The sequence below is a fragment of the Anomaloglossus baeobatrachus genome, chromosome 5 (assembly GCF_048569485.1).
Source record: "Anomaloglossus baeobatrachus isolate aAnoBae1 chromosome 5, aAnoBae1.hap1, whole genome shotgun sequence".
Lineage (NCBI taxonomy): Eukaryota > Metazoa > Chordata > Amphibia > Anura > Aromobatidae > Anomaloglossus > Anomaloglossus baeobatrachus.
Genome location: NC_134357.1, coordinates 558,765,228 through 558,787,389, shown reverse-complemented (window position 1 = coordinate 558,787,389; position 22,162 = coordinate 558,765,228). Strand labels below are relative to the sequence as shown.

The window sequence follows — 22,162 nt, the reverse complement described above, 5'->3', positions numbered from 1 at the left end:
AAATGTTCATTTTTTTCCTTCCACATTGCTTTTGCTCCTGTGAAGCATCTAAAAGGTTAAACTATCTTGAATGTGGTATTGAGTATTTTGATGGGAGAATTTTTAAAATGGTGTCACTTGTGGATATTTCTGTCACATTGATCCATCAAAGTCAGTTCAAATGTGATGTGGTCCCTAAAAAAAATGTTTTTGTAAATTTTGCTGGAAAAATGACAAATTGCTGATAAACGTTTAACACTTACAATTTCCTAACAAAAAAAATAATGTTTAAAAAATGATGCTAATGTAAAGTAGACATGATGGAAATGTTCTTTATTATCTATTTTGTGTGGTATTACTATCTGGTTTAAGGGCATAAAAATTTGAAATTTGCGTCATTTTTTAATTTTTTTCAAATTATTATTTCTTTAAAAAAATGCAAATCATAATAACCTACATTTACAACTAAGATGAAGTTGTAACACACATGCCAGCATCACCACTCTGTCCTGCTTATCTCCCCTGACAGAGACGCTGTCCCTCTCACCTTCCCAGCTGCCCAGTGGTGGCTGCTCCATCTCCGATCCATGCTGCTGTCTCCCAGTACCTGCAAAGATCAAACAGGCCTTCTGGGAATGCCCGTAGGGTGCGCACATGGCCAAACCTCTTTTCTTAAAGGGCCAAGATGCTCTGACCCGGAAGTGACTCTTAGCTTGGCAGAGAGGCTTCAGGTATTTAAGGCACCTTCCCCTTAAGGTAGGTGCTTGGGCAACAAGTTAGTTTCGTTGCTAGTTCTCAGGTTTTCAGTGCTGCTGTCACTGCTGCTGTTACTGAGCTATATTTTGCTTCTGATTCGTGTTTGTGTTTCAGTGCCCTTTTAATCTGCTTCTCCTGCTACCACCATCCATGACGGCTACCACCATACCACCACAGTACCCGCTGCCGCACGTATCCTCATCGGCCGCTGCTGCAGCATCCATCCATCCATCCATACTGGCTGAATCCATGACACTGGCGGCTGCTGCTATTCCTATCATCAGAGACTGTAGTGTATCCATGGCGCCAGCTGCCAAAGTACCGTAGATCCCCTGGGGCTGCCCTCTGCCAGCCGCTTACCAGCATGTGTACATATTCCCAGCCACCGGATTATGGTGCTAGTAAAGACTCAGTGGCTGGTCCAGTTACTCCTCCAGACAAGTAAACAGTGCTTTCAGTCCAGTGGACCCACTAACCCTGTGCCCGCCTTGCGAGCATTACAGAATTACAATGTGTTAAAAAAAAAAAAAAAAATTTAAGACTCACTAGGAGATGTTGTAGCGTTCCAGAGGTATTACCACATAAAATGACACTGGTCAGAATTTAAAATGTTGGCCTGGTCAGGAAAGTGAAAACATGTTTTGGGGTGAAGAGCAGATGGGAAAAAAAAAAGCTATTTTGTAAGTTTTTTGGATCTTAATTTTTTTAATGGGGAAAATCTTTACTTAAATTCAGAACATAAATATAGTTTCATCCCTTTATGTGCAGCAAGTCAATTTAACTTTCATATAAGAGATTTTCTACATTCGGAATATGAAAATGGCTTTTCACCTGTGTGAGCTCTTTCATATTTAACATGAGTTGTTTTAAAAGAAAAGCATTTTCCACAATCTCAACATAGATGTGGCTTCATCCCTATGTGACATTTTTGATGTTTAACCAAATGTGCTTTACGCACAAAACATTTCCCGCAGTCTGAACATGAATATGCCTTCTCACCTGTGTGAGTTCTCTGATGTAAATGAAGACTTGATATCTGACTAAAATCTTTCCCACAGTCTGAACATGAAAATGGCTTCTCCCCTGTGTGAATTCTCTGATGTTTAACAAGAGTTGATATATCTGCAAAACATTTCCCACATTCTGAACATGAAAATGGCTTCTCCCCTGTGTGAGTTCTCTGATGTGTAACAAGAGTTGATTTTTGCTTAAAACATTTCCCACATTCTGAACATGAAAATGGTTTCACCCCTGTGTGAGTTCTCTGATGTAAATGAAGACTTGATATCTGATTAAAACCTTGGCCACACTCTGAACATGAAAATGGCTTCTCCCCTGTGTGAGTTCTCTGATGTGTAACAAGAGTTGATTTCTGCTTAAAACATTTTCCACATTCTGAACATGAAAATGGTGACTCCCCTGTGTGAGTTCTCTGATGTGTAAGAAGAGTTGATTTATGTGAAAAATATTTCTCACATTCTGAGCAATAAAATGGTTTCACCCCTGTGTGAGTTCTCTGATGTGCAATAAGATGAGATTTGTGTTTAAAAGTCTTTCCACAGTCTAAACATGCAAATGGCTTTCCTCCTTCATGAATTCTCTGATGTCTAACAAGTTTTGATTTTTTTGCAAAACATTTCCCACAATCTAAACATGAAAATGGTGTCTCCCCTGAGTGAGTTATTTGATGTGTAATAAGAGCAGATTTAGCTGCAAAAAAAATCCCACATTCAGGACATAGATATGACTTTTCCTCTATGTGAATTTTCTTATGGACAACAAGTTTTGATTGACAATTAAAATATTTCCCAGATTCTGAACATGAACATGTATTTTTTTCTTTGCTAGTTCTAACATCCTTTATGCGACATTTATTTTCCTCTATTGCCTGTGATGAATCAGAAGATGGGAGCTGTTTAATAGGATCAGATGATATAACCCTGTTGTGAAGCACTGAGGATACAATTGGGATAACGCAATGTTCTTCATATGTATCTTGTGGTTCACCAAGTTGATATGAATCAAAGTATGAAGATGTCAGAAATTCCTCTGGTCTCCTAATACAGTCACCTGTCAAGAATAACACATTACTTTTTCAATAATATAAGATTGGAAATACTGAAAAACCATAAATGAGCCTGTCAGTCAATATTATTAGGGGGTGTCTGTCTGGCACAATCCATGACAGGCGCATGCATTTTAGAGGAGAACAGAGGACACGTACAATGTTGTATGAACAAATTCTGACTTACCACAAAAGTGTAAAACTACAATTGCAAATTAATTCTTAAAGTGGTCTTCTCGAGGTGTCAAAAGAAGGGTTAAGGAAGAATGTGATAAATATCAGAAAAAAAAACATTACTCGCCTGTTGAATCCATTGCCATTTTAGGGCTTCCAGTTTAGAGCGCCTATCCATTCTTAGTCTACTTGGCTGCTGGGATGACTAGCACAATATTACACATGTGCGTTGTATCACGTTGTGAGGACAGCGATGGCCCATTATGGCTGCAGTCAAGTACAGAAAGGCCGGAACTAAACACTGAAGCAGCAGGGGCTGTGACTGGCGAGTAATGCTTCTCTCATTTATTTGTTCTCTTAAACACATACAGTACATCCCCCAGCCATGAGAAGTGGTGAACTTATATTTTACCCCAACTTCTATAAAAAAAAAAAAAATCTAAATATTTTAATAGCCCATTAAGTCAAAGCTGGAAGCATAGTAAGACATTAATGACCCCCGTAAAAAGACCACAAACCTATTTCTAAAAAGTCAGAAGTAAATCTACTAAGTTAGGCCATAAGTAAGGTCTGCTAACTGAACATTCATAGAAGGAGTCCCGATCCTCTGCACAGCACAACTTGGACTTTTTAGTATCAGGAAACGCCTAAGTCCGGGTGATGGTCGAGGGGGTCATCGAGACTTTCAGGTACCCTTTAACTCAGAGATGGGAACATTTTTTCTGACGGGGGTCATTTGGAAATTTCTACCAATCTTCAGTGGCCGCACTAAATTATCAATGTAAAAATGACCCTGCTATATTTGATCCAACAATTAACTCACTCCTACTGTGGCGGCCAGAGCTGCTTCTCTTTGGTGCGGCTGTGATGTTTGGTGAGACACTGGGGGCACAAACATCACTGGAGGGGATGTGGGTATATACACATCCCATAGGAAACGCTGGGACTGCTGTATATACATCCAAGGAGACACTGGAGGCACATTCATCAATTGAAGGGCTGGGGACATGTATATGCCCCCAGCATCTCCAATGTGATGTATAAGTCACAGGGGACACTGAGGCACAACACAAGAGGGGCTGGGGCACAGATGTCACTGGGGTGGGGGCACAGACGTCCCTGGGGGGGGTGGGGGAACACACGTCACTGGGGGGGCTGCACACGGCACTTGCAGAGCCCTGACATCACTACTGGGGGGAAACAAAAACCTGGGGTGATACACAGCATTGGGGGTACACATCACTGAGGGTTGCACGCAACTCAGGGAGGGGGGGTGTTATACACTGGGGGGGCCCACAAAGCACTGGAAGGGGGAAAACAGCAGCAGAGGGCAGGCGCCGGACAAACAGCATCAGAGGACGAGCACACAGCTCCAGAGGGCAGAGGGGCAGGCCCACACCGCTGGAAGCTGTGGAGCTGCTGTGGGATGGAAGCGCAGAGCGCTAAACCCACCCGCAAAGTAAGTCCCCAGCACGCTGACACTGGCCAGCGGGAGAACCCATTTGGTACACACAAACTGCGCATGTGGGGATTTAAAGGGCTGGCGGACTGCAAGACCGCGGTGGCAGCTCGAACACTGCCGCCCCCAAGAATCTGCCCGTGGACCGCAAAAAAGGTCAAGGCGGCCCGTGGGCCGGCGGTTCCCCACCCATGCTTTAACTCCTCAGATAAAGTGTTGTTGAATGTAGAACATCTTTTTCAGAATCAATATCTTTCAACACTTTCTTTTATTGACTGCGGATGTGTGTCTAATTTCATTGATTCTGGACTGATTATGAAGTTAGGATAAGGGACAGTTGAGCTACAGGAACCCATTCAAATTGTTGCTAACAACAGAACTCCATTTCTCCAGAATCTTATCTAGCTAGTAATGATTAAAGTCACTCTCAGAGTGGGATCTCTTTATTTGGAGTCTATTTCCTGTTACTGTATGTTTTGGACAATGTACCTGTGGGGTTCGTATTGGGTAACCCATGGTTGTGTATACATAATCCAGTCATTGATTAGTGTCAAAAGGACATTTTTAAATGGGGTCCTAATTGTCATGAAAAATGTCTTAAACCTGTACAGGTTTTCTCCGCTAATCTGGAGAGTCTGCTGGGTCACCTGAAGGACTTTGGGATGTTTTACTTAGGAAAAAGGGGCACAGATACTACCTCCCCACTGTCGTTATGACTGTACTATTAATCTCATTACTAATGCCAAACTATTAAAAATACTTATCTGCTTCCACTAATCCCCAATCTATATAATCAGCTTACTGGGGCCAAATGGTTTTCCAAAGTTGATCTTAGGGCGGCTTTGCACGTTGCGATATTGCACGTGCGATGTCGGTGGGGTCAAATCGAAAGTGACGCACATCCGGCGTCGCAGTCGATATCGCAACGTGTAAAACCTTTTTGATACGATGAACGAGCGCAAAAGCGTCGTTATCGTATCATCGCTGCAGCCTCCGACATTTCCATAATGCCGGTGCAGCGACAGGTACGATTTTGTTCCTCGCTCCTGCGGCAGCACACATCGCTGTGTGTGAAGCCGCAGGAGCGAGGAACTTCAACTTACCTGCCGCCGGCTGCAATGAGAAGGACGGAGGTGGGCGGGATGTTTACATCCTGCTCATCTCCGCCCCTCCGCTTCAATTGGCCGCCTGCCGTGTGACGTCACTGTGACGCCGCACGACCCGCCCCCTAAGGAAGGAGGCGGTTCGCCGGCCAGAGGGACGTCGCACGGCAGGTATGTGCGTGTAAAGCTGCCGTAGCGATAATAAATCGCTGCGGCAGCTTTCACTAGATATCGAACGTGCGACGGGGGCGGGACAATCGCTGCAGAATCGGTAACACATTGTTACCGATGTTGCAACGTGCAAAGCCCGCCTTAGAGTGAGTGGAAGACGACGTTTTTAACGTTGGAAGGTCTTTTTGAAAATCTCGTCATGCCTATTGGTTTAGCTAATGCACCTGCTGTCTTTCAAAATTTTATGAACGATATTTTATCCGATTCTATTTTGAGGTTTATTGTGGTATATTTGGATGACATTCTAATTTTTTCCTCTGCCCTGGTTTCTCATTAAGAACATGTCAATTTAGTTCTGCAAAAGCTTAAGCGGGCTTTACATGCTACAATAAATCTTACTATGTGTCGGTGGGGTCACGTCGTAAGTGACGCACATCCGGCATCGTAAGTAATATTGTAGCATGTGACAGCTACGTGCGATTGCGATTGAACGAAAAAACGTTCATCGCATGCACGTCGTTCAATTGCTAAAAATTGAACGTCAGGTTGTTCAATGTTCCCGAGGCAGCACACATCGCTGTGTGCGACACCCCGGGAACTATGAACAGATCTTACCTGCGTCCCGCGGCTCCCGCCGGCTATGCGGGAGGAAGGAGGTGGGCGGGATGTAAATCCCGCTCATCTCCGCTTCTATTGGCCGGCTGCCGCGTGACGTCGCTGTGACGCCGAACTTCCCTCCCACTCCAGGAAGTGGATGTTCGCCGCCCACATCGAGATTGTATGGACGGGTAAGTACATGTGACGGGGAATAATCGTTTGTGCGACACGTTCAACAAATTGAACGTGCCGCACATGCGATGGGTGCGGTTACGATCGCATATGACATTGTATGCTTAATCGTAATGTGTAAAGCAGGCTTTACAGAAAATAGTTTAAAGTTTGAAAAATGTTCCTTTTCTGTCCAAGAAACTTCTTTCCTGGGGGTTTGCTAATTATTAAAGAACATTCATCAAGGGTTTTTCTCAAATCGTTAAACCTCTTATCTCACACGTACGGGGCAGATCTGAAGGTTTGGTCGCTAGAGGCGGTTGGGCCTTTTGAAAATGTTAAAACCTGTTTCATGTCTACTCCTGCTCTTATTCAGCCAGACCTCCAGAGGCCCTTCATTGTAGAGGTAAATGCTTCTGAAGTTGGAGTTGGGGCCGTTTTGTCTCAAGATCCTAAAAGGTTAATTAACCTGCGAACATGTGTCTTTTTCGCTAAAAAATTCTCGCCTGCTGAAAAGAATTATCAAATTCCAAAGACAAAAAAAAAAAGGGGAGTAGCACTCACTGTCCTTGTGAATAAAAGGAGGGACCTGTTGGAGTGTATTCAGGTACATAAAACGTCCGTTATCTGTTATGTTCCAAGCTACTACCTGTATTCATGGTTTGAAGATGAATTTATACATAAAGAAAAAACATTTTATTCACAAGGATGGAGAGTGCTACACCTATTTTTCGTCTCTTTGGAATTTGAACTTTACTACTGCCTGGAGTCCTGAAGAGTCTGTGGGGATGTCTCCCTCACTGATTGCATGCATGTGAGTGGTGCTAGATTTTTTTTCTGGTTGGACTTTTTACTGAAAAGAATTATGACGTGGGAAATTGGGAGTTACTTGCTGTCAAGTTAGTTTTTGAAGAATGGAGGCATTTTTTCGAAGGACCAGTTCATTAGATCACTGTGGTGACTGATCACAAAACATTTAGCTCATATTGAATCAGCCAAAAGGCTGACCCCAAGTAGGGCAGGCGGGCTTATTTTTTTTTTTGTGATTCAATATTTTTTTTTATCTTGTTTGGGCCAGGGTCTTAGAACGTAAGGGCTGACGCTTTGTCACGTAGCCTAATTTCCATGTCTCCTCCAGAACCTCCATCCCCCATTTTTCCTCGGGGTATTGTTGTTGCCGTGGTCTCCTCAGAGTTGGAAACGAATATCTGCAATGCTCAGTTATTGGCTCTTTCTTCTACTCCTGGGTCCAAGTTATTTGTAGAGGGAAAAAAAAGGGATTTCAGCTCACCAGTTTGTTGTAAATTTAGCTGGATGAAAGCTCCTGGATGGTGCTCAGTAGAACAAGGGAAGCTGTAGACAATCAAAGTGAGGAGGTGCTCCGGCACAAAACGTCCATGCAGACAAAAATTGTTAGAGATTAAAAAAACATCTTTAATTCCTAATAGTCATCTTGATTATGACTAAAGATCCAGCGTCTGAAACGCGTCAATCATAGGAAATTTTATCCTCACCATGTTTTTTAAAGGGAACCAATCATCAGGATTTTCGTGTATAAGCTGCAGCCAGTGCAGCACTGGCACTATCATGCACAGTGTGTACATACCATTGGGGTGCAGCTCGGGTGTTTAGGCAGTGACATTCATCTTTATAAAGTTTGAAATTTCGTGCACTTTTTGATTGACGTGTGCACCTCGCTGTTAATATCCGGGCGGGTTATGCAGGAGTTCCCCGCCCCCCCACCAGCCTGTTCCTCCCTCTCTCCTGATGTCCGGGCGGGTTATGCACGTGTTCCCCGCCCCCCCGCGCCGCCTGTTCCTCCCTCCCTCCCTCTGGCTGTATGTAAATATCTAATCTTCAGAAACATGGCGCCGGAATGGGCCTCTGCGCATAGCGCTCATCTCCGGCGCCATGTTTTTGAAGCCCGCATCACACAGCTTGGTGTTAGAGGGCGGCGCATGCGCCCTCGCTCCTTCATATCCCGTTGTGACCGCAGGAGCGAGCGCGATCACAACAGGACTGCAGAACAGCTGATCGGAGGACGCGATTACCTGCTGCTCCTGTATCGTGCCGCCCCAGGACACCGGGCCAACACACCAGGCGGTGTGACATCGCTGTGGCGCCGCCCTCTCAGACACCAAGTTGTGTAATACGGGGGCTTCAGAAACATGGCGCCGGAGATAAGCGCTATGCGCAGAGGCCCACTCCGGCGCCATGTTTCTGAAGATTAGATATTTACATACAGCCAGAGGGAGGGAGGGAGGAACAGGCGGCGCGGGGGGGCGGGGAACACGTGCATAACCCGCCCGGACATCAGGAGAGAGGGAGGAACAGGCTGGTGGGGGGGCGGGGAACTCCTGCATAACCCGCCCGGACATTATCTGCAGAGGTGCACACGTCAATCAAAAAGTGCACGAAATTTCAAACTTTATAAAGTTGTATTTCACTGACTAAACACCCGAGCTGCCCCCTGGTGGTATGTACACACTGTGCCTGATAGTGCCAGTACTGCACTGGCTGCAGCTTATACACGAAAATCCTGATGTTTGGTTCCCTTTAACTATTAGGAATTAAAGATGTTTTTTTAATCTCTAACAATTTTTGTCTGCATGGACGTTTTGTGCCGGAGCACCTCCTCACTTTGATTGTCTAAGTTATTTGTCCCTGTGTATTTAGGATTATGTCTTTTGCAGGAATTCCATGATTCTGTGTTGAATGGCCACCCTGGGGTCACTCTTACCCAGAAGGCTGTTGCTAGACTCTTTTGGTGGTCCTCCATGCATAATGATATTAAGGAATTTGTATATGCTTGTGAAACTTGTGCTAGCGCCAAAGTTCATCATTGCCGGCCGGGCAGTTGGCTCCATTGCCAATTCCAGAAAGATTTTGGACCTGGGTGGTAGTTAACTGTATCAGTAAACAAGCACACATAGTTCCTTTATCTGGGTTACCCAATGCCGAAACGCTCTCCAAATTGTTCATTAATCATGTGGTTGGGAATGTGCATGGTAGTCCTCAGAATATTGTGTCCGATAAGGGGGTGCAATTCATTAAGTTCTGTAGGGATTTCTGTAAAAAAAAAATATTAGGGACTGATTTGTCTTTCTCCTCTGCATATCACCCTGAAACTAACGGGCAGACCGAGAGGACATATCAGTCTTTGGAGCAAATTTTAAGATGTTTTATCGCAGCTCAGCAGGAAGATTGGTCCTTATTTCTACCTTTGGTTGATCCGGCTGTTAGGCCATGTGCCCATGGGAGAACGTTCCTGCGGAATATTTCCACAGATTCACGCAGCAACACCCCAGAATCCGCAGCTATCCATTGATGCGGTATTTCTGCGGCATTGTTGTGGTAAACCTGTGGAAACCGTGCGGAATTCCTGCGGATTTCCCGCCCTGTATCTCCATAGTGGAAAGGCAGGAATTCCGCAGATAATTCTGCATGAATAATTGACATGCAGTTACGTGCGGTTCTGGGAAATCTGCAGCATTTTCCGCAGCTACAAATACCACAGCATTGATACAGCAATTATCCCAACCCCCATAGGATAACATGGGGAGTGTCTGTACTTGCGTAAACCCGCGGATTTATCTGGAAAAAATCTAGAAAATCTGCAGGTTTTCCGCAGCAAAAATCCGCAGTTACTTTCTCCCTTGGGTGCATGGCCTTAAAGGCAAACTCAATCAGACCACGGGAATGTTGCAGTTCTTTTGCAATTATGGGTTCCATCCTCATTTTGGTTGGTTAGCCATACAAAAACTCTGCGATGTCTGGAGGTATTTTAAAAGAATATTTTTATGGCTCAACTTCTACAGAAACAGAAGGCAGGTAAGAATGGTCCTCAAGGTTGGAGAGAAGGTTTGACTATCAGATTAAAATTCTTCAGTCTTTTCGGATTCAGAATGTTTTCTACAGGTCTTTGTTGAAAGAATCTGTTCCTTATACTTTGTCTCCCTCTTTCCTGCCACCTCCTGTTTGTATTAATGGAGGCTTGGGGTGTGAGGTGCAAAACATCATGGATTCTCGCAGGATCCGGAATTCCTTTCAATTCCTGGTTTATTGGATGGGATACGAACCTGAAGAGAAATCCTGGTTTCTAGCTTAAGGGTGCTTTACACGCTGCGACAGCGCTAGCGATCTGCCGAGATCGCACATGTGACTGGCGCTATAAAAACGACCTATGTGCGATCTCTGCAGATCGCATCTGCGATCTGGCATGTCACGTCGCTAACGAGATCACTAGCGAGGTCGCAGCGTGTAAAGCATCCTATATTCTGTGAGGGCTCATCAGTTGATCAGGGCATTTCATAGGAGGTTTCCTGGGAAACTTGGGGTCCGGTGGGCCCCTCTTGAAGAGCAGGTACTGTCATGATCCTCTACACAGCACATCTTGGACTTTTTAGTATGTACTGTTTCTGGTACCTGGGTGTGGATGAGTTGTCAGCCTGGTTATGTCAGAGTTATTTTACATGCTGGTTCTGGGAAGGGTTGTTCATAATTAGACATTTACATTCATGATAAATAGTAGTCAGTACACGGCCGCCATCATTTATAGTTAATATGATTACCCCAAATAAGGTTTTGCTATCCAAGGAGGATTTTCCTGACATTTTCCTTGTTGCACTTTACACCAAAAGCCATGGTCCATACATAAACAGCTGACAACACAGCAAAGGAGTCTCATTGTTGAAAGTTATCAGGAGAAGGGAGCAAAACAATTTTTCAAACCATTACATAAACCATGAATCTGTCATACACAGTTTGCTCAAACCTCGCCAAGTGTCATGGCGGCATCAGACAGTGTTCATACTACAGATTCTGACACTCCACACTATGGTTTCTCTGGTGTTTCTGAGTAACACAGATAGGTTGGGGCATTGACCAACTGTATCCTCAATGGTCAGGGTAGCGAGAGTTAAACTCTGCAAGCCTGCTAGTTATCTCTGGGATTACATGTTGTTGGAAACCTATCACATTTACTCCTCACCTTTTTGAGATGGTGGAATCTATCTTCCCATGCCGACTATAGCCTTTGCTGTGTTGGTCTGTGTGCTATTGTGTCGCAGTCCTGCAGGTGATTACTGAATATGGCGTGGTGCTTGGAGTTGTTGAGGAATTTATTTTGTTGTTTCCTCTCTGCTCCTATTTTCCTCCTTACATCTTATTGCCTTTTAATTTTGTGTGAGCGTGGTGTAAGATAGAGTTTTGGTTTCCCCTATTTCTCTATCTCTGTTGCTTTTATCACATCCCTGTCCTGGCCTTCTCCTGGGGTAGGGAGGGAGGGGGTATATGATCAGCGGTGGTCAGAAGCAGGGTCAGGTTGGCGGTTCAGACATCCTCACCTTCAAAGATAACTCTGAGATAAGAGACACCTAGTACCCCCCTAGTCTGAGGGTCAGTCTAGAAGCCCTGCTCCCATGCTTTCCCTATCTACCGTGACAGGATCACTGTGAAGATGGTCATCAAAAAGTGGCTTAAATTCGTTACAACAGAGACATTACCTAGAACTGGACGTCCTTCAAAAAATGATGTGCAGAAAAGAATAAAGTTGGTCTGACAACCAAGAGGCCTGCAGGAATTTCTGGCCAGTAGTAAATGTGTACTGCATGTGACAGCAATCTACTGTATTCTTCATACGTAGGGTGGAAGACAGAAGCCTTTTCTTACAAAGAAAAACATCCAAGTACGGCTATGTTTTGCTAAAACCTACTTCAAGTCTGTGAAAACCATGTGGGAAAATATGTTATGGGCTGATGAGACCAAGGTTGAACTTTTGGGCCATAATCCCAAAAGAAATGTTACCGTAGGTGCAAAGTCAACACTGCGTATTGTCAAAAGAACACCATACCCTCAGTGAAGACGGAATAAGTCATGTGCCAGTCCTTTGTATTGACCACACATGTGGTACATCATATTTATACATATAAATGAGATCGCCTCTGAGACATCTTTTTTTCTAAGCTGAACAAGCCCAACTTTTTCCAACTCTCATCATATGGAAGGTATTCCATTTCTTGCAATAATCTAGTTGCCCGCCTTTGAACTGACGATCTTCTGAATATCCTTATTAAAATGTGGAGCCAAAACTGGATCCTACATTCTAGATGTGGACTTACAAGTGATTTATTGATGGGTAACAATACGTTGGGATCACGGGATCTAATCTCTCTTTTTATACACCCTAAAATCTTTTTTGCTTTTGCAGCTGCTGCTTGACATTGAGAACTGCTGCTCAGCATACTTGTAACCAGAATCCAAGTCTTTCTCTTATTCGGTAATCCCGAGTTTACTTCCATTTTACGTATATGCAGCAATAGGATTTCTCCGTCCGAGGTGTATTACTCTACATTTAGCAATATTAAATCTCATTTGCTAAGTAACTGCCCATTCCGACATCTTATCCAGATCATTTTGTAATATTGTACTATCAAGGTCACTTTTCAATATCCTACATAGTTTGGTGTCGTCAGGAAAGAATGACACTTTACTATCAATCCCATCCACAAGGCCATTAATAAAGAGATTAAAAAGAATAAACTGTACATTCTCCATTCTCTAGGATGTACGGGAAACCTCTTACACATTATTTTTAGGATAATAAGTTTTGTTCCATCTTTTTAGTCCCACATTGTAGCAGCTGCTAAATGAAAAGAATCTGTCACTTCTCTGCATTTAGTGGTCACTACTCACCTGGGTAGTCATATGTAGGAATCTCCTCTTTACTCCGCTCATCACCCCTCACATATGTCTCTGTAGTATTAAGATGGGTCAGATCTTCCTCCTGAAACAAATATTGTAAAAGTCATAGACAGATGGATAAGTTACATCTATGATCAGCTGTCACGGGAGGGTCGGGGTAACTGAGGCAGGGGCCTCTAAGATGACCTTGTCTAGAGACCCTGCTTTGTCCCTTATCCCAGAGGTAGGCTTGATAGTAGCCAGGTCTGGACCGCAAGCGTGACCATAACTTCTGTCCGAATCCTGATCTAACACCCCCCTCCCCCACCACAGGAGAGGGCCGGGACCAGAGAAGCAAACCCCAAAAATACCACAGACAGGAGAAAAGAACAAAACACATACACTTTGCAATCAGACACAGGGGAGAGACTATACGTGTCCAGGAAGAAATAAAAACACTGGGAGGAATAAACTAACAACAGGGATATTTCCACACCACACAGGAAAGCACACGACACATCACCAGTCTCTGGATCACTACAATTAGGACCGATATTGCTGGAGCAACACTGAGCTATATTCGTCGACGAGGAACCAGATCGATAAAACAAAAGGATAAAGTGCTGTATACTGCACCGGTCTCTAAATAAACCTCAATAGTGTATATAAGTAAGTAATGGCTACATACAACCAGAGCAATCAGATCCAGTACCTTATAAAGAGTGAAGGCGGCTGTAAGTGGTCATTAGCAGCCTGAGATGATAGCAGCAGTTCACAAGCCAGCAGGAAATAACTCCTACCGGACTGCAGAGCAGTGACGCAAAAACAGCTGACGCTCGAGTCAGGCTAAGCAGCTAAGAGACCTCAGCCTGCGTGTCAGATTCTGTGGTGTGAACAGAGTCCAACGTCTCCATGACCCCAGCGAGTGCAAAGCTGAACATCGCATCTAATCCTGCCATCTCCACCGCTCTCATTACACAAGTATAACACATATAATACTGGAGGATAAAACAAGACTGAGCACAAGACCTTCACAGCCGTCTACACATCATAGGGAGATTTCATGGCCCCTTCTCTCCATCTACCTGATGATCCTGAGGAACATCGGGATCTTCTTGTTTACAGTCCTGTGGGAGAAGAGGACGGGGACATCTCTCTGGTGTTGTCCTCTTACTGGATAGACCTGGAGGAGACACATACAGGGACTGAATTCATTCCTTACATACAGATAATTATAGGCCGTGTGTATTTAGTCCTGTCTATTACCTGGTGATGTGAGGGGCTGGGGAACCTCCATCATGACGTCCTTGTACAGATCTTTGTGTCCTTCTAAATACTCCCACTCCTCCATGGAGAAATAGACGGTGACGTCCTGACACCTTATAGGAACCTGACACATACAATGATACCGTCACCCCCGATCCCTTCATAGCGTTACTGTATAATGTCCCAGCATTCCCAGCAGTGTCACCTCTCCAGTCAGCAGCTCAATCATCTTGTAGGTGAGTTCTAGGATCTTCTGGTCATTGATGTCCTCATGTATCGGGGGGTGAGGTGGAGGCCCCGTGATTGGGCTCAGGGGTCTTCCCCATCCCTCAGACACAGGGGCCTGACAGCGCTCACTAGAGGTCTTCTTCACTACTGTGTAATCCTGGTTATGGAGAGACACAGTAAGAAATCTCACTCCAGACATTTCCAGAGTCCTCACCTCTCCAGTTCTGTCCATCTGTTATTCCCATAGATAAGAATGATGTAATGTGACGTCATCAGAATCTCTCACCTCTCCAGTAAGCCGGAAGAGGATCTCTAGGGTGAGGTGTAATATCCTCTCCGCCATCTTGTCCCTGTCCATATCCATCCTTCACGGGGCAATCAGGAGAATTCTCTTCTATAGAGCGATTGTTCTCCCCCAGCATCTAATGTGTATGGAGCCTGAGGCCAGTAATGGGGAATCTCCACACACCTCCACCTGCAGAGCCGCACACTAGATATATGGCTGCTCTGTGCTTCCAGGACCTGTGATGATGTCACATGGAGGGGAGGAGTCAGGGGTCACATGATCAGCTCCTCAGTGTATGCAGGACTCTGCTGTGCTGGGTGTCATGGGGCTGGATGAGGTGAAGGTTATGTGTGGGGTCAGGAGGGGTTTACAGTGTGGATGTAGCAGAGCCGTGTGTGTACGAGGTGTACGGAGCGGAGCCGTGTGTGTACGAGGTGTACGGAGCAGAGCCGTGTGTGTACGAGGTGTGCGGAGCAGAGCTGTGTGTGTGTATGAGGTGTGCGGAGCAGAGCTGAGTGTGTACGAGGTGTACAGAGCGGAGCCATGTGTGTACGAGGTGTACAGAGCAGAGCCGAGTGTGTACGAGGTGTGCGGAGCAGAGCCGAGTGTGTACGAGGTGTACGGAGCAGAGCCAAGTGTGTACGAGGTGTACGGAGCAGAGCCGTGTGTGTACGAGGTGTACGGAGCAGAGCCGTGTGTGTATGAGGTGTGCGGAACAGAGCCATGTGTGTACGAGGTGTACAGAGCAGAGCCGAGTGTGTACGAGGTGTGCGGAGCAGAGCCGAGTGTGTACGAGGTGTACGGAGCAGAGCCAAGTGTGTACGAGGTGTACGGAGCAGAGCCGTGTGTGTACGAGGTGTACGGAGCAGAGCCGTGTGTGTATGAGGTGTGCGGAACAGAGCCGTGTGTGTATGAGGTGTACGGAGCGGAGCCGTGTGTGTACGAGGTGTACGGAGCGGAGCCGTGTGTGTACGAGGTGTACGGAGCGGAGCCGTGTGTGTACGAGGTGTACGGAGCAGAGCCGAGTGTGTACGAGGTGTATGGAGCAGAGCCGTGTGTGTACGAGGTGTGCGGAGCAGAGCCGAGTGTGTACGAGGTGTACGGAGCGGAGCCGAGTGTGTACGAGGTGTACGGAGCGGAGCCGAGTGTGTACGAGGTGTACGGAGCGGAGCCGAGTGTGTACGAGGTGTACGGAGCAGAGCCGAGTGTGTACGAGGTGTACGGAGCAGAGCCGAGTGTGTACGAGGTGTACGGAGCAGAGCCGAGTGTGTACGAGGTGTACGGAGCAGAGCCGAGTGTGTACGAGGTGTACGGAGCAGAGCCGAGTGTGTACGAGGTGTACTGAGAGCAAAGGTGCGTGTGCTATGTGTGCAGGGTGGAGCCTTGTGTGTAGTTGTGTATGTTCGATATGTGCGGACCTATGTGTGTATCATTTTTACTGAGCAGATCTGTGTGTGTACGACATGTGCAGAGCAGAGCCTTATGTGTATGACGTGTATGTAGAGGAGCCAGGTGTTTAGTACCACCTTGACCTCCTAAAGATGAAGGAATGCTCCACTCTCTCCTGCACATGGTGGTGTTATATGGAGCCGTCTGGACGATCTGCACTCACAGCTTATTGTTCCTCTCTTGTGTTTACCGACTGTAAGGGGTACTTTACATGCTGCGAGATCGCTAGCGATGTCTAGCGCGATAGTACCCGCCCCCGTCGCACATGCGATATTCTACGGCAGCTTCACATGCACATACCTTGTCGGCGACGTCGCAGTGACTGCCGAACAATCCCTCCTTCAAGGGGGAGGTTCGTTCGGCGTCACCGCGATGTCACTAAGCGGCCGCCCAATAGAAGCGGAGGGGCGGAGATGAGCGGGACATAACATCCCGCCCACCTCCTTCCTTCCGCATTGCCGGTGGACGCAGGTAAGGAGATGTTTGTCATTGCTGTGACTTCACACATAGCGATGTGTGCTGCTGCAGGAACGACAAACATCATCGTACCTACAGCAGCAACGATATGGAATGAAGCGACTTGTCACCGATCAACAATTTTTCACGTTTTTGCGATCAGTGATCATCGCTCCTAGGGTTTACACGCTGCGATGTCGGTAAGGGCGCCGGATGTGCGTCACTAACGACGTGATCCCGACGATATATCGTTACCGATGTCGCAACGTGTAAAGCCTGCCTAAGGGCGGCTTTGCACGTTGCGACATCGCAAGCCGATGCTGCGATGTCGCACGCGATAGTCCCCCCCCCCCCCCGTCGCAGGTACGATATCGTGTGATAGCTGGCGTAGCGAAAATTATCGCTACGCCAGCTTCACATGCACTCACCTGCCCTGCGACCGTCGCTCTGGCCGGCGACCCGCCTCCTTCCTAAGGGGGCGGGTCGTGCGGCGTCATAGCGATGTCAGACGGCAGGCGGCCAATAGTGGCGGAGGGGCGGAGATGAGCCGGATGTAAACATCCCGCCCACCTCCTTCCTTCCGCATATCCTACAGAAGCCGCGGTGACCCCGGTAGGAGATGTTCCTCGCTCCTGCGGCTTCACACACAGCGATGTGTGCTGCCGCAGGAGCGAGGAACAACATCGGACCGTCGCGTCAGCGTAATTATGGATTCCGCCGACGCTGCACCGATGATACGATTACTACGATTTTGCGCTCGTTAATCGTATCATCTAGGCTTTACACACTACGATGTCGCATGCGATGCCGGATGTGCGTCACTTTCAATTTGACCCCACCGACATCGCACCTGCGATGTCGTAGTGTGCAAAGCCCGCCTGAGGACTCGATCAGAGACATCACCCCCCTCCCCTGAGAGCCGGCTCCACGTTTTTGTGGGCCTGGGCAAAAGAGTCTCAGTGGGCCCCATCCACACATAGACATGCACAGATACATACACATACAGGCATACGTACACATATACTGTATATTTAAAGAAAAATTCACAAAAACACATAAATATTCATAAAGCTATACATAGTCATATACACTGACATACATAGATACACATCATACATGCACACACAGACATATTATGTTTATATGTTTATATATATTTCTAATATTGGGAAGCCAGCAACAGCCTCATTCACCTCCCCACTTGTCTTCATCCAGCTCCTCCTAGATTGGTGGCCGTCACTATCAGACATGGCCGCACATAGAGAACACTAACACTGCTGTATATACATCACAAGAGAGGCTGCGGACATACACATTATTGGGGAGCATGCATATTACTGAGGAAAGGGGTATACAGCAATGGGGGGCATACAGCTCTAGAGGGGGGTAGTGGCTCTGAGGTGGGGGGACAAACAATTCTGAGGTGGGGCGGTGACATACAACTCTGGCGGTATACAGCTATGGGGTGGGGGGGACATACAGCTCTGAGGGGGTATACAGCACCGGGGTGGAGAGTACATACAACTCTGGGGGTATAGTAGTATGCAGCCCCCATATTCCTCATATAGTGATATGAAGCCCCCACAGACCTCCATATAGTATTATGTAGCCCCATGTAGCATTATGCATCCCCCATATTGCACTATGTAGCCCCCATATGGCACATGCAACCCCCATATAACATTAGGCAGCCCCCATATAGCACAATGCAGACCCATATAGCATTAGGCAAACTCAAGTAGTATACAGCCCCCATATAGCACAATGCAGACCCAATAGCATTAAGCACCTTCATGTAGTACTCAGCCCCTATATAGCATACTGCAGACTCAGATAGCACAGTGCAGAGCCAGATAGCATTAGGTACCCTCATGTAGTACACAGCCCCTATATAGCACAGTGCAGACCCAGATAGCACAGTGCAGAGCCAGATAGCATTAGGCACCCTCATGTAGTACACAGCCCCTATATAGCACAGTGCAGAGCCAGATAGCACGGTGCAGACCCAGATAGCATTAGGCATCCTCACGTAGTACACAGCCCTTATATAGCACAGTGCAGACCAGATAGCATTAGGCATCGTCATGTAGTATACAGCCGCCATATCATTTAATGCACCCTCATGGTCGTCTGGCCACAGTGATTGTACATACTTCTACTCATTCCCCGGCTGCTCTGGTCTCCTCAACCTATCCATTGCTGTTGCTCTGGCGGGGAGAATAGCGTGCCATTCTATCTCATCATTGTTCTCAATTGTATCGGCAACTGCGATGCCGATACAATTGAAAGCGTGATCCTCAGCGGGGTGGTGACAGCGCAGGCACCGGGCCACCCTGACTAGCGGTATGCCACTCCTGCCACCGCGAGTGGGTTCCCCCGGCAGCCCAGAGCCCGGACATTTGACCAGGTTTGCTGGGTGCTGACGCCGGCCCTGCCTCCCCTCGCCCATGTTCTCATTATTCCCCCTCCATCCCCCATGTTCTCATTTTTGCCCCCTCCCCATGTTCTCATTCTTGCCCCCTCCCAGTGTTCTCATTCTTCCCCCCTCCCCCATGTTCTCATTCTTCCCCCCTCCCCCATGTTCTCATTCTTCCCCCCTCCCCCATGGTCTCATTCTTCCCCCCCTCCCCATGTTCTCATTCTTCCCCCCTCCTCCATGTTCTCATTCATACCCCCTCCCCTCCCCCATGTTCTCATTCTTCCCCCCTCAACAAATGTTCTCATTCTTCCCCTCTCCCATGTTCTCAATCATCCCCCTCCCCTCGCCCATGTTCTCATTATTCCCTCTCTCCTCCCCCTTGTTCTCATTCTTCCCCCCTCCCCCATGTTCTCATTCTTCCCCCCTCCCCCATGTTCTCATTCTTCCCCCTTCCCCCATGTTCTCATTCTTCCCCCTCCCCTCCCCCATGTTCTCATTCTTCCCCCTCCCCTCCCCCATGTTCTCATTCTTCCCCCTCCTCCCCATGTTCTCATTCTTCCCCCTCCCATCCCCCCATGTTCTCATTCTTCCCCCTCCCCTCCCCCCCATGTTCTCATTCTTCCCCCTCCCCTCCCCCCCATGTTCTCATTCTTCCCCCTCCCCCATGTTCTCATTCTTCCCCCTCCCCTCCCCCATGTTCTCATTCTTCCCCCTCCCCCATGTTCTCATTCTTCCCCCTCCTCCCCATGTTCTCATTCTTCCCCCTCCCATCCCCCCCATGTTCTCATTCTTCCCCCTCCCCTCCCCCCCATGTTCTCATTCTTCCCCCTCCCCTCCCCCATGTTCTCATTCTTCCCCCTCCCCCATGTTCTCATTCTTCCCCCTCCCCTTCCCCCCCCCATGTTCTCATTTTTCCCCCCTTTTCTTCCTCATGTTCTCATTCTTTCCCCTCCCCTCCCCCATGTTCTCATTCTACCCCAGGATACAATCTGGTTTGGGGATCTGTATACAGGTTCCTTATTTCTTTCCCATTTCATTGCACTTGGAATTTTTTCCCCCATTTCTTAGTGTATTAAACCTGATTACTATTACTGTAATCTAAACCAAATCTAAGAACATTTGTCAATATGCGAGGAATCAGTCAGTGCTTTGTGGCTGCAACTTTGCCCCCCCGCACTGAGTGACAGCTCACTCAACTTTAGAGCAGGCGGTCAGTCAGTGCTGGGGGCGAAGTTGCAGCCGGTGAGTGAACATAGAGCGGTGGGTGAGCCCACATTGGTGATAACTGAAATTTGAAAGCTGCCAGGTGAAATAAAGTTAATTTCCTCCCAGCAGCGAGATTTGAAGTACAGGGGATGGGCAGTTTTAGAACACCATTAGCCTGCAGATTAACTCAATGCAAGTGCATCTCAATAAATTAGAATATCATCAAAAAGTTAATTTATCTCAGTAATTCAATACAAAAAGGGAAACATTTTATAGAGTCATTACACACAGAGTGATCTATTTCAAGCGTTTATTTCTGTTAATGTTGATGATTATGGCTTACAGCCAATGAAAATCCAAAAGTCATTATCTCACAAAATTAGAATAATTACCATAAAACACATGCAAAGGCTTAAAATGGTCCCTTAGTCTGGTTCAGTAGGCTACACAATCATGGGGAAGACTGCTGACTTGAGAGATGTCCAGAAGGCAGTCACTGACAAACTCTACAAGGAGGGTAATCCACAAAAGATCATTGCTAAAGAAGCTGGCTGTTCACAGAGGACAAGTTCACCCTGAGAGGAGTCTGTAGGACCTTAAGACAAGTTCACCCTGAGAGGAGTCTGCAAGACCATGAGCATTCAGCAGCAGGAGGCTGTATGGTAATCATAGATATCAGGTTTCTAACCAGTGTTGTGGCTGCTCAGCACAACATGGAGGGGTGAGTGGGTATTATACCCAATTATTATTCAAAATTGTCACATATTTTACACAAGGAGTGCTCCCTATCTTTTTGTTTTCTTTTTTTATTGCTAAAGAAGCTTGCTGTTCTAGAGCTAGGGTAAAGGTCAATGGGCTGTTGTCAGAAGAGTTTTCACTGGCTACGGGGACTAGGCAGGGATGCCCGCTGTCCCCGTTGCTGTTTGCCATCGCCATTGAGCCACTCGCTGCGGTCCTGAGGAAATCAAGGGGTGTGAAGGGTTTTCGCCATGAGAACTTAACAAAGTCGTACTTTATGCGGACGATATGCTCCTTTTCCTGGATGACTGGCCAAATTCCCTGAGGGAAGCTATAGGTGTTAATGATCGTTTTTGTTCACTATCGGGTTTGACAATTGGGATAAATCATGACATGACACCGGAGCCCATTCCTCCCACCCCTGAGAACTTGGTAGGGCAGTTGAAGCTTACTTCCTCATTCAAATGCAGTCATATGAAAAAGTTTGGGCACCCCTATTAATGTTAACCTTTTTTCTTTATAACACTTTGGGTTTTTGCAACAGCTATTTTAGTTTCATATATCTAATAACTGATGGACTGAGTAATATTTCTGGATTGAAATGAGGTTTATTGTACTAACAGAAAATGTGCAATCCGCATTTAAACAAAATTTGACTGGTGCAAAAGTATGGGCACCCTTATCAATTTCTTGATTTGAACACTCCTAACTACTTTTTACTCACTTACTAAAGCACTAAATTGGTTTTGTAACCTCATTGAGCTTTGAACTTCATAGGCAGGTGTATCCAATCATGAGAAAAGGTATTTAAGGTGGCCACTTGCAAGTTGTTCTCCTATTTGAATCTCCTATGAAAAGTGGCATCATGGGCGCCTCAAAATAACTCTCAAATGATCTGAAAACAAAGATTATTCAACATAGTTGTTCAGGGGAAGGATACAAAAAGTTGTCTCAGAGA

At 46.5% G+C, this 22,162-nt stretch overlaps 1 protein-coding gene across 1 annotated transcript; it reads right to left on the bottom strand.

Annotated features, from left to right (window-relative positions):
• Window positions 1-495: 495 nt before the first annotated feature.
• LOC142312329 (uncharacterized) lies at window positions 496-15,121 on the bottom strand. Its single transcript, XM_075351260.1, has 4 exons — window positions 14,423-15,121; window positions 14,242-14,339; window positions 13,169-13,259; window positions 496-2,805 (listed from the first exon to the last, which is right to left on the bottom strand). The coding sequence occupies exons 1-4, from the start codon at window positions 14,553-14,555 to the stop codon at window positions 1,628-1,630; spliced, it is 1,500 nt and encodes a 499-aa protein (XP_075207375.1). The 5' UTR covers window positions 14,556-15,121; the 3' UTR covers window positions 496-1,627.
• Window positions 15,122-22,162: the final 7,041 nt, after the last annotated feature.

Excerpts from the sequence above, each read along its gene's own strand:
- LOC142312329 (XM_075351260.1), bottom strand. The coding sequence starts at position 14,555 with ATGTGTCAGGTTCCTATAAGGTGTCAGGACGTCACCGTCTATTTCTCC. Across the intron at positions 13,260-14,241 it reads ATGTTCCTCAGGATCATCAG|GAGGAAGATCTGACCCATCT; the intron begins GTAGATGGAGAG and ends TATTTGTTTCAG. Across the intron at positions 2,806-13,168 it reads TCCTACATATGACTACCCAG|GTGACTGTATTAGGAGACCA; the intron begins GTGAGTAGTGAC and ends TATTCTTGACAG.